This window comes from Pyrgilauda ruficollis, unplaced genomic scaffold (genome assembly GCF_017590135.1).
Source record: "Pyrgilauda ruficollis isolate IOZ18807 unplaced genomic scaffold, ASM1759013v1 scaffold533, whole genome shotgun sequence".
Classification (NCBI taxonomy): domain Eukaryota; kingdom Metazoa; phylum Chordata; class Aves; order Passeriformes; family Passeridae; genus Pyrgilauda; species Pyrgilauda ruficollis.
This window is the reverse complement of record NW_024526967.1, coordinates 43348-54998: the sequence shown is the minus strand read 5'-3', so window position 1 is coordinate 54998 and position 11651 is coordinate 43348. Positions and strand designations below refer to the sequence as shown.

The 11651-nt window shown below is 61.5% G+C and overlaps 1 protein-coding gene and 1 long non-coding RNA gene across 2 annotated transcripts in view; both read right to left on the bottom strand.

Moving 5' to 3' along the window:
- Positions 1-11: 11 nt before the first annotated feature.
- The window catches only part of LOC121360736 (chromodomain-helicase-DNA-binding protein 3-like), a gene marked incomplete at its 3' end in the record, with an annotated part of 44188 nt that continues 32548 nt past the window's right edge, over positions 12-11651 (bottom strand). The window contains exons 29-34 of the mRNA XM_041480796.1: positions 11488-11601; positions 11096-11204; positions 10077-10209; positions 6941-7136; positions 3380-3543; positions 12-141 (exon numbers count right to left, since the gene is read on the bottom strand). Of these exons, the coding sequence (XP_041336730.1) occupies positions 12-141; positions 3380-3543; positions 6941-7136; positions 10077-10209; positions 11096-11204; positions 11488-11601 (846 nt within the window). The remainder of the gene's footprint in view (positions 142-3379; positions 3544-6940; positions 7137-10076; positions 10210-11095; positions 11205-11487; positions 11602-11651) is intronic.
- LOC121360735 lies at positions 10245-10608 on the bottom strand. The gene is made up of 3 exons (XR_005956248.1): positions 10449-10608; positions 10357-10372; positions 10245-10265 (listed from the first exon to the last, which is right to left on the bottom strand). It is a non-coding gene; the product is annotated as an uncharacterized LOC121360735 (long non-coding RNA).

Sequence of the window (11651 nt, the reverse complement as noted above, 5' to 3'; positions counted from 1 at the left end):
GTTTCCCTCACCGGAGATGAAGGAGCCCGGGGGCATCTGGCTGTAGTTGGCCCCCCCGGGGTGGGGGAGGGCTCCGGCCGGGGGGGTCCCAAAGGCGCCCCCGTAGCTCGGGGGGGTGGCGTAGGGCCCGGGCGGGAAGCTCTGGGGACAGGGAGGGGACGCGGGGTCACCGCCCGGTGCCACCCCCGGTGTCACCGCCCCCGGTGTCACCTCCCGGGGTCACCGCCTGCTGCCACCCCCCACTGTCACCTCCCAGGGTCACCCCCTTGTGTCACCGCCCGGTGCCACCCCCAGTGTCACCTCCCCCAGTGTCACCTCCCGGGGTCACCCCCCCAGTGTCACCGCCCGCTGCCACCCCCGATGTCACCTCCCCCAGTGTCACCTCCCGGGGTCACCCCCTTGTGTCACTGCCTGGTGCCACCTCCAATGTCACCTCCCGGGTCACCCCCGATGTCACCTCCCCCGATGTCACCTCACGGGGTCACCGCCTGCTGCCACCCCCAATGTCACCTCCCCAGTGTCACCTCCTGGGGTCACCACCTTGTGTCACTGCCTGGTGCCACCTCCCGCTGTCACCTCCCGGGGTCACCCCCCCAGTGTCACCTCCCGGGGTCACTCCCTTGTGTCACCGCCTGGTGCCACCTCCAATGTCACCTCCCGGGTCACCGCCCGGTGCCACCTCCTATTGTCACCTCCCGGGTCACCCCCTTGTGTCACCGCCTGGTGCCACCCCCGATGCCACCGCCCCCAGTGTCACCTCCCGGGGTCACCGCCTGCTGCCACCTCCTGGTGCCACCTCCAATGTCACCTCCCGGGGTCACCTCCAATGTCACCTCCCGGGTCACCCCCTTGTGTCACTGCCTGCTGCCACTTTCAATGTCACCTCCTGGTGCCACCCCCCACTGTCACCTCCTGGTGCCACCTCCCGCTGTCACCTCCCGGGGTCACCCCCCCCTGTCACCCCCTGGTGCCACCTCGCTGTCACCTCCCGGGGTCCCCCCCCCCAGTGTCACCTCCCGGGTCACCCCCTTGTGTCACCGCCTGGTGCCACCTCCTGCTGTCACCTCCCAGGGTCACCTCCAATGTCACCGCCTGGTGCCCCCTCCTGCTGTCACCTCCCAGGGTCACCTCCAAGGTTGCCTCCTAGTGCCACCCCCGCTATGTCACCTCCCGGGATCACCTCCTGATGTCACCCCCTTGTGTCACCACCTGGTGCCACCTCCCGCTGTCACCTCTTGAGGTCACCTCCAGGGTCACCTTGCTCTGTCAGCTCCTGGTGCCACCCCCCCCACTGTCACCTCCCAATGTCACCTCCTAGTGCCAACCGCCCAATGTCACCTCCCGGGGTCACCTGATGTCACCTCCTGCTGTCACCCTCCTCTGTCACCTCCTGGGGTCACCTCCTGGTGCCACCCCCAAATGTCACCTCCCAGGGTCACCTGATGTCACCACTCCTGGTGCCACCTCCCGCTGTCACCTCCCGGGGTCACCCCCCCCAGTGTCACCTCCCGGGTCACCCCCTTGTGTCACTTCCCGGGGTCACCTCCCAGGGTCACCACCTTGTGTCACTGCCTGCTGCCACCTTCAATGTCACCTCCTGGTGCCACCCCCCACTGTCACCTCCTGGTGCCACCTCCCGCTGTCACCTCCCGGGGTCACCCCCCCCAGTGTCACCTCCCGGGTCACCCCCTTGTGTCACTTCCCGGGGTCACCTCCCAGGGTCACCACCTTGTGTCACTGCCTGCTGCCACCTTCAATGTCACCTCCTGGTGCCACCCCCCACTGTCACCTCCTGGTGCCACCTCCCGCTGTCACCTCCCGGGGTCACCCCCCCCAGTGTCACCTCCCGGGTCACCCCCTTGTGTCACTTCCCGGGGTCACCTCCCAGGGTCACCACCTTGTGTCACTGCCTGCTGCCACCTTCAATGTCACCTCCTGGTGCCACCCCCCACTGTCACCTCCTGGTGCCACCTCCCGCTGTCACCTCCCGGGGTCACCCCCCCCAGTGTCACCTCCCGGGTCACCCCCTTGTGTCACTTCCCGGGGTCACCTCCCAGGGTCACCACCTTGTGTCACTGCCTGCTGCCACCTTCAATGTCACCTCCTGGTGCCACCCCCCACTGTCACCTCCTGGTGCCACCTCCCGCTGTCACCTCCCGGGGTCACCCCCCCCAGTGTCACCTCCCGGGTCACCCCCTTGTGTCACTTCCCGGGGTCACCTCCCAGGGTCACCACCTTGTGTCACTGCCTGCTGCCACCTTCAATGTCACCTCCTGGTGCCACCCCCCACTGTCACCTCCTGGTGCCACCTCCCGCTGTCACCTCCCGGGGTCACCCCCCCCAGTGTCACCTCCCGGGTCACCCCCTTGTGTCACTTCCCGGGGTCACCTCCCAGGGTCACCACCTTGTGTCACTGCCTGCTGCCACCTTCAATGTCACCTCCTGGTGCCACCCCCCACTGTCACCTCCTGGTGCCACCTCCCGCTGTCACCTCCCGGGGTCACCCCCCCCAGTGTCACCTCCCGGGTCACCCCCTTGTGTCACTTCCCGGGGTCACCTCCCAGGGTCACCACCTTGTGTCACTGCCTGCTGCCACCTTCAATGTCACCTCCTGGTGCCACCCCCCACTGTCACCTCCTGGTGCCACCTCCCGCTGTCACCTCCCGGGGTCACCCCCCCCAGTGTCACCTCCCGGGTCACCCCCTTGTGTCACCGCCTGGTGCCACCTCCTGCTGTCACCTCCCAGGGTCACCTCCAATGTCACCGCCTGGTGCCACCTCCTGCTGTCACCTCCCAGGGTCACCTCCAAGGTTGCCTCCTAGTGCCACCCCCGCTATGTCACCTCCCGGGATCACCTCCTGATGGTGCCCTTGCTGGCCAGGCGGCTGAGGATGGCAGGGGCAGGGTGACAATGCTGATGTCCCCAGGGCAGTGTGACAGGGTGGCAGGGTGGCAGTGTGACAGGGTGACAGTGTGACAAGCTGGCAGTGTGACAGTGTCAGTGTCCCCAGGGTGTCCCTCACAGGAGGAGGGTGGCTCTCGGTGCCCTTGCTGGCCAGGCGGCTGAGGATGGCAGGGGCAGGGTGACAATGCTGATGTCCCCAGGGCAGTGTGACAGGGTGGCAGGGTGGCAGGGTGACAGGGTGACAGTGTGATAAGCTGGCAGTGTGACAGTGTCAGTGTCCCCAGGGTGTCCCTCACAGGAGGAGGGTGGCTCTCGGTGCCCTTGCTGGCCAGGCGGCTGAGGATGGCAGGGGCAGGGTGACAATGCTGATGTCCCCAGGGCAGTGTGACAGGGTGGCAGGGTGGCAGGGTGACAGGGTGACAGTGTGATAAGCTGGCAGTGTGACAGTGTCAGTGTCCCCAGGGTGTCCCTCACAGGAGGAGGGTGGCTCTCGGTGCCCTTGCTGGCCAGGCGGCTGAGGATGCTGCGCTCGGACATCTGCAGGCGCGCGGCGATGGGCGGGATGCGGGACAGCGTGGCCGGCAGGCGCGTCACGTCCGCCTTCATGTCGCTCAGCAGCTCCTCCAGCTGGTTCAGCACTGCCCGCGGGAGAGAGAGAGCGCGTCAGCCCGCTGCTTACTCACTGCTTACTCACAGGATACTCACAGGATACTCACTGCTCACTCACTGCTCACTCACTGCTCACTCACTGCTAACTCACAGGATACTCACTGCTAACTCACTGCTAACTCACTGCTAACTCACAGGATACTCACTGCTAACTCACTGCTCACTGCCCACGCGGGGAGAGAGAGAGCGCATCAGCGCCTGCTGCTCACAGGTTACTCACTGCTTACTCACTGCCGCGCGGGGAGAGAGAGAGCGCGTCAGCGCCTGCTCACAGGATACTCACTGCTTACTCACTGCTTACTCACTGCTAACTCACAAGTTACTCACTGCCCCGTGGGGAGAGAGAGAGCCGGATGCTGGCTGCTCACAGGATACTCACAGGATACTCACTGCTTACTCACTGCTTACTCACTGCTTACTCACAGGTTACTCACTGCTTACTGCCCACGCACAGGGAGAGAGCGCCTGTCAGCCGCCGGCTGCTCATAGGATACTCACTGCTAACTCACTGCTTACTCACTGCTGACTCATTGCTTACTCACTGCTAACTCACTGCCCGCACGGGGAGAGAGAGAGCGCGTCAGCGCCGGCTACTCACAGGATACTCACTGCTAACTCACTGCTCACTGCCCGCGCGGGGAGAGACAGAGCGCGTCAGTGCCTGCTGCTCACAGGATACTCACTGCTTACTCACAGGTTACTCACTGCTAACTCACTGCCCATGTGGGAAGAGAGAGAGCGCCCATCAGCGCCTGCTCACTGCTTACTCACAGGTTACTCACTGCTAACTCACTGCCTGCTCACAGCCTGCTCATGGCTTACTCATAGGCTACACACTGCTTACTCTTACTCACAGCCTACTCACGGCTTACTCATGGGTTACCCACAGCTTACTCACAGGTTTCTCATAGGTTACTCATGGGGAGGGGGTGGGTGGGAGTTACTCAGGGGGTACTCGGAGCTTACTCAGGGTTGGAACTGTGTGGGGGAGGGGGCATGCGTGGGGGAGGGGTGTGAGTGGGCTGGGGATACCTGGGGATACTCCGGAGTTACTCTGGGGATACTCCGGAGTTACTCCGGGTGCACTCCTTATTCTGGGTGCACTCCCGGCTTACTCAAGGTTTACTCCTGATTTACTCAGGGTGGGCCTCGCCCACAGCGGAGATCCCCCAGCTGCGCTCCTCGCTCTGAGTAACTCCTGCAGGTACTCCGGAGATACTCCAGGGTTACTCCAGGGTTACTCCTCGGACACACCGGAGGTGACTCCGGGCCTGCTCTGGAGTTACTCCGGGGATACTCCTGCCATTAAATACACCAGGGATACTCCGGGTTTACTCAGCCCATCCCGCCAGAATCCTCTGGGCTTTACTCATTAATTACACCGGGGATACTCCGGGCTTACACTGGGGATACTCCGGGCTTACACCGGGGATCCTCCGGGCTTACACCAGGGATACTCCGGGCTTACATTGGAGATACTCCAGGCTTACACCGGGGATACTCCGGGCTTACACCAGGGATACTCTGGGCTTACACCGGGGATCCTCCGGGTTTACAGTGGGGATACTCCAGGCTTACACTGGGGATCCTCCGGGTTTACACTGGGGATACTCCGGGCTTACACCAGGGTGCTCCAGCCATGCAAACACCGGCGCTACTCCAGCCTTACTCCAGCCTTACTCACAGCATGCACTGCGGGGATACTCCAGGGATACTCCAGGGATACTCCGGGGATACTCTGGGGATACTCTGCCAAAACACCCCCGGGCGAGGAGGGAGGAGGGAGGGAGGGGGGAGGAGGGCCCAAGGTGTAAACTACTCCAGAGTTACACACAGGGCGGCACCGGGGACCTACTCCAGCTTTACACCGCGGCCACTCAGCAGAGCCAGCTCAGCGCCAAGCCACGCCCCCCGCGCGCCTCCCGCCTGCACGGGCTCCGCTCCGAGCTTACTCGGGCTTTACTCCGCCTTTACGCTCACCTCACTCTGCCTTTACTTGCACTTTACTCACCATTTACTCAGAATTTACTCCGCCTTTACGCTGGCTTTACTCGGACTTTACTCCAAATTTACTCAGACTTTATTCTGCCTTTACGCTGGCTTTACTCAGACTTTACTCCAAATTTACTCAGACTTTACTCTGCCTTTGAGCGCACTTTACTTGGACTTTAGTCCACCTTTATACGGACTTTACTCTGCCTTTACTCTGAATTTATTTGGACTTTACTCCAAGTTTGCTCTGAATTTACTCAGACTTTACTTGGACTTTACTCTGCCTTTACGCTGACTTTACTCGAACTTTAGTCCAAATTCAGTCGGACTCTATTCCGCCTCTACGCGGACTTTACTCCGAATTTACTCAGACTTTACCCCGATCTTACTGCAACTTTACTCTGACTTTACTCCACCTTTACCCCGACCTTTCTCCAACTTTACTACGACTTTACTTGGACTTTACTCCAACTTTATCACGACTTTACTCCAACTTTACTATGACTTTACTACTTCTTTACTCCAACTTTACTATGATTTTACTAGGATTTTAGTATGACTTTACTATGACTTTACTCCAACGTTACGCCTACTTCACCATGACTTTACCTGGAGTTTACCTCAACCTTACTCCAACTTTACTCTGGTATTACTACTATGTTACTCTGACTTTACTCTGACATTACTCCGACTTTACTATGACATTACTTGGCCTTTACTCCAACTTTGCTATTACTTTACTCCAACTGTACTCCGACTTTACTCTGACTTTACTATATTACTATTTTACTCTGACTTTACTATGATATTACTACTACTTTACTCTGACTTTACTCTGGCTTTACTGTGATATTACTACTACTTCACGCCAACTTTACTTGGCCTTTACTCCAACTGTACTCCTACTTTACTATTACTTTACTCCAACTTTCCTACGACTTTGCTACGCCATTACTCTGACTTTACTCCGACTCTCCTACGACTTTGCTACGCCGTTACTCTGACTTTCCTACGACTTTGCTATGCCATTACTCTGACTTTACTCTGACTTTGCTATGCCATTACTCTGCCATTACTCTGACTTTACTCCAACTTTGCTACGCCATTACTCTGACTTTCCTCTGACTTTACTCCAACTTTGCTATGCTGTTACTCCGACTCTACTCCGACTTTCCTCCTCCGCGCCCGCCGGCGGCCCCGCCCCCCGCGCGGCGGCTCCGCCCCCCCGGAAGCGCACGCAGAGCAAGGAGACACCGGGAGGCGGCGTTGGAGCAAACCCCTCTTTAATGGCGCGGAGGCGCGTACAGAGCAGCGAGCGAGGCGGGCGCTACACGGGGCGCCCGCGCCGGGCGCGCCGGCCCTGCCGCCTCTTACCCTTGTGCAGCACGGCGTTGGCCGGCTTGTTGCCCGCCAGCGACTCCTTGGACAAGTGCTGGTGGCTCTCGGCCAGGCACTCGACCTCGGCGAAGCGCGTGTTCAGGGCCATGGCGGGGTGGCTGGGGTCCTGCGTCATGTTCAGGTAGGCGGCGCGGCGCAGCTGCTCCTCGATCACCAGCGCCTGCTCCAGCAGCTGCGGGGGACGCAGGGGTCAGGGGGGTCCGGGGGTGGTGGGGTCAGCCCTGCCTTCACCAACAGCTGGAGGGTCCAGGTTGTTTTGGGGTCAGGTGTGGGGAAACCCAACAGCTGGAGGGTGCAGGGGTTGGGGTCAGCCCTGCCTTCACCAACAGCTGGAGGGTCCAGGTTGTTTTGGGGTCAGGTGTGGGGAAACCCAACAGCTGGAGGGTGCAGGGGTTGGGGTCAGCCCTGCCTTCACCAACAGCTGGAGGGTCCAGGTTGTTTTGGGGTCAGGTGTGGGGAAACCCAACAGCTGGAGGGTGCAGGGGTTGGGGTCAGCCCTGCCTTCACCAACAGCTGGAGGGTCCAGGTTGTTTTGGGGTCAGGTGTGGGGAAACCCAACAGCTGGAGGGTGCAGGGGTTGGGGTCAGCCCTGCCTTCACCAACAGCTGGAGGGTCCAGGTTGTTTTGGGGTCAGGTGTGGGGAAACCCAACAGCTGGAGGGTGCAGGGGTTGGGGTCAGCCCTGCCTTCACCAACAGCTGGAGGGTCCAGGTTGTTTTGGGGTCAGGTGTGGGGAAACCCAACAGCTGGAGGGTGCAGGGGTTGGGGTCAGCCCTGCCTTCACCAACAGCTGGAGGGTCCAGGTTGTTTTGGGGTCAGGTGTGGGGAAACCCAACAGCTGGAGGGTGCAGGGGTTGGGGTCAGCCCTGCCTTCACCAACAGCTGGAGGGTCCAGGTTGTTTTGGGGTCAGGTGTGGGGAAACCCAACAGCTGGAGGGTGCAGGGGTTGGGGTCAGCCCTGCCTTCACCAACAGCTGGAGGGTCCAGGTTGTTTTGGGGTCAGGTGTGGGGAAACCCAACAGCTGGAGGGTGCAGGGGTTGGGGTCAGCCCTGCCTTCACCAACAGCTGGAGGGTCCAGGTTGTTTTGGGGTCAGGTGTGGGGAAACCCAACAGCTGGAGGGTGCAGGGGTTGGGGTCAGCCCTGCCTTCACCAACAGCTGGAGGGTCCAGGTTGTTTTGGGGTCAGGTGTGGGGAAACCCAACAGCTGGAGGGTGCAGGGGTTGGGGTCAGCCCTGCCTTCACCAACAGCTGGAGGGTCCAGGTTGTTTTGGGGTCAGGTGTGGGGAAACCCAACAGCTGGAGGGTGCAGGGGTTGGGGTCAGCCCTGCCTTCACCAACAGCTGGAGGGTCCAGGTTGTTTTGGGGTCAGGTGTGGGGAAACCCAACAGCTGGAGGGTGCAGGGGTTGGGGTCAGCCCTGCCTTCACCAACAGCTGGAGGGTCCAGGTTGTTTTGGGGTCAGGTGTGGGGAAACCCAACAGCTGGAGGGTGCAGGGGTTGGGGTCAGCCCTGCCTTCACCAACAGCTGGAGGGTCCAGGTTGTTTTGGGGTCAGGTGTGGGGAAACCCAACAGCTGGAGGGTGCAGGGGTTGGGGTCAGCCCTGCCTTCACCAACAGCTGGAGGGTCCAGGTTGTTTTGGGGTCAGGTGTGGGGAAACCCAACACCTGGAGGGTTCAGGTGTTGGTGAGTTCAGCCCTGCCTTCACCAACAGCTGGAGGGTTCAGGTGTTGGTGGGGTCAGCCCTGCCTTCACCAACAGCTGGAGGGTCCAGGTTGTTTTGGGGTCAGGTGTGGGGAAACCCAACACCTGGAGGGTTCAGGTGTTGGTGAGTTCAGCCCTGCCTTCACCAACAGCTGGAGGGTCCAGGTGTTGGTGGGGTCAGCCCTGCCTTCACCAACAGCTGGAGGGTTCAGGTGTTGGGGTCAGCCCTGCCTTCACCAACAGCTGGAGGGTTCAGGTGTTGGTGGGGTCAGCCCTGACTTCACCAACAGCTGGAGGGTTCAGGTGTTGGTGGGGTCAGGTGTGGGGAAACCCAACATCTGGAGGGTTCAGTGGTTGGTGGGGTCTAATCCTGACTCCATCAACATCTGGAGGGTTCAGTGGTTGGTGGGGTCTAATCCTGACTCCATCAACATCTGGAGGGTTCAGTGGTTGGTGGGGTCTAATCCTGCCTTCACCAACAGCTGGAGGGTTCAGGTGTTGGTGGGGTCAGCCCTGCCTTCACCAACAGCTGGAAGGGCCAGGTGTTTGTGGGGTCAGCCCTGCCTTCACCAACAGCTGGAGGGTTCAGGTGTTGGGGTCAGCCCTGCCTTCACCAACAGCTGGAGGGTCCAGGTGTTGATGGTTCAGCCCTGCCTTCACCAACAGCTGGAGGGTTCAGGGGTTGGTGGGTTCAGCCCTGACTTCATCAACAGCTGGAAGGGCCAGGTATTTGTGGGTCTAATCCTGACTCCATCAACATCTGGAGGGTTCAGGTGTTGGTGGGTCCAACCCTGACCTCATCAACAGCTGGAAGGTCCAGGTTGTTTTGGGGTTAGGTGTGGGGAAACCCAACATGTGGAGGGCCCAGGTGTCCAGACACCCACCCCCATCAACAGCTGGAGGGTCCAGCTGTTGGTGGGTCCAGCCCTGACCTCATCAACATCTGGATGACCCAGATGTCCAGGTGTCCAACCCCGATGTCACCCAACAGCTGCAGCCCCCACCCAGGTGTCCCAGAGCCCCTGGCCCCCTTCCTGCTCATCCCAGCCCCTCGTGCAGGGCCACCCAGTGTCACCCTCACTGCCACCCCAGTGCCACCCTGGCTGTCACCCATCAACCGTCACCCTCATCACCCCCGTGCCACCCTGTCACCCCCGTGCCACTCTCGCTGCCACCCCAGTGCCACCACCCCTGCCACCCAGTGCCACCATCCCTGTCACCCAGTGCCACCACCGCTGCCACCCCCGTGCCACCCTCACTGCCACCCCAGTGCCACCCTGGCTGTCACCCCCATGCCACCCTCGCTGTCACCCCGGTGCCACCCCAGTGCCACCCTTGCTGTCACCCCGTGCCACCCTCGCTGTCACCCCGGTGCCACCCGGTGCCAGCCGGCGCCGCGGCGGGGCTGACCTTGAAGCGGCGCGCCAGGAACTTGTTCTTCATCTCCAGGAAGTTCCCCTTGGAGGCCTCGCCCTTGAAGGGCTCGTTGATGACCCCGAAGGCGCCGTCGTTCTGGATGTCGGTCCAGCGCGCGTAGCCGTGGCTGCGCGCTAAGGAGCCACTGCCACCGTGCCACCTGTCACCGTGTCACTGTGTCACCTGTCACGGCATCATCACATCTCCCTGTCCCCAACATCCCCAGAGCCGTGGCTGCGCGCTAAGGAGCCATTGCCACCGTGCCACCTGTCACCGTGTCACTGTGTCACCTGTCACGGCATCATCACATCTCCCTGTCCCCAACATCCCCAGAGCCGTGGCTGCGCGCTAAGGAGCCACTGCCACCGTGTCACCGTGTCACCTGTCACTGCATCATCACATCTCCCTGTCCCCAACATCCCCGGAGCCGTGGCTGCGCGCTAAGGAGCCACTGCCACCGTGTCTCCTGTCACTGTGTCACCTGTCACCGTGTCACCTGTCACCTGTCACCGTGTCACCGTGTCACTGTGTCACCTGTCCCTGTGTCGCCGTGTCACTGTGTCACCATGTCACTGTGTCACTGGGTTACTGTGCCACCTGTCACTGTGTCATCGTGTCACTGTGTCACCTGTCACTGTGTCTGCCTCTCCCTGTCTCCAGTGTCCCCATATCCAGCACACCAAGCATGGATGCCACCCTCTCCTGGCTGTCACCCTCACTTTGTCACCCTCTCATGGCTGTCACCGTCACTGTGCTGTCACCCTCACCGTGGTGTCACTATCCCCACCCCTGGGGACACCCCGGTTGGTTCCCAAGGATACAGGACGATGCCGGCCAGCAGCCAGGCACCAATGTCACCAGTGTCACCTTTACCATGCTGTCACCATCACTGTGCTGTCACCCTCACCATGTCACCCTCATTGTGGTGTCACTGTCCCCAGCCCGAGGACACCCCAGTTCCCCCGGTGACACCCCAGTTCCCACAGTGAACCCCGGTTGGTTCCCAAGGATACAGGACGATGCCGGCCAGCAGCCAGTAGTCGTGGCGCCGGTGCCAGATCTCGTTGAGCTTCCCCGAGGAGATGGCGGCGCGCTCCTCGTTCTGCCACAGCGTGTGCAGCTCTGGGAGGACAGCGGGTCACAGGCTGTCCCCGGTGTCCCCAGGCTGTCCCGCTGTCCCCAGGCTGTCCCCAGGCTGACCCTGGTGCCCCCGGTGTCCCCAGGCTGTCCCCAGGCTGTCCCTGGTGTCCCCGGGGTCCCCAGGCTGTCCCCGGTGTCCCCATGCTGTCCCCAGGCTGTCCCCGTGTCCCTGGTGCCCCCGGTGTCCCCAGGCTGTCCCCAGGCTGTCCCCAGGCTGTCCCGGTGTCCCCAGGCTGTCCCGGTGTCCCCGGTGTCCCCGGCTCACCCGTGAAGCCGCCGTCGGCGATGTTGAACATGAAGCGCGGTTTCTCGGCCCTGTCCTCGCGCCGCCCGTTGGGCCGCGGCTCCGCCCGGGGCTCCCGCTCGGCCTTGGCCTCCTCTGCGGGGAGGGGACGCGTTTGGGGGGTCAGGGAGGGGGTTGGGGGGTCA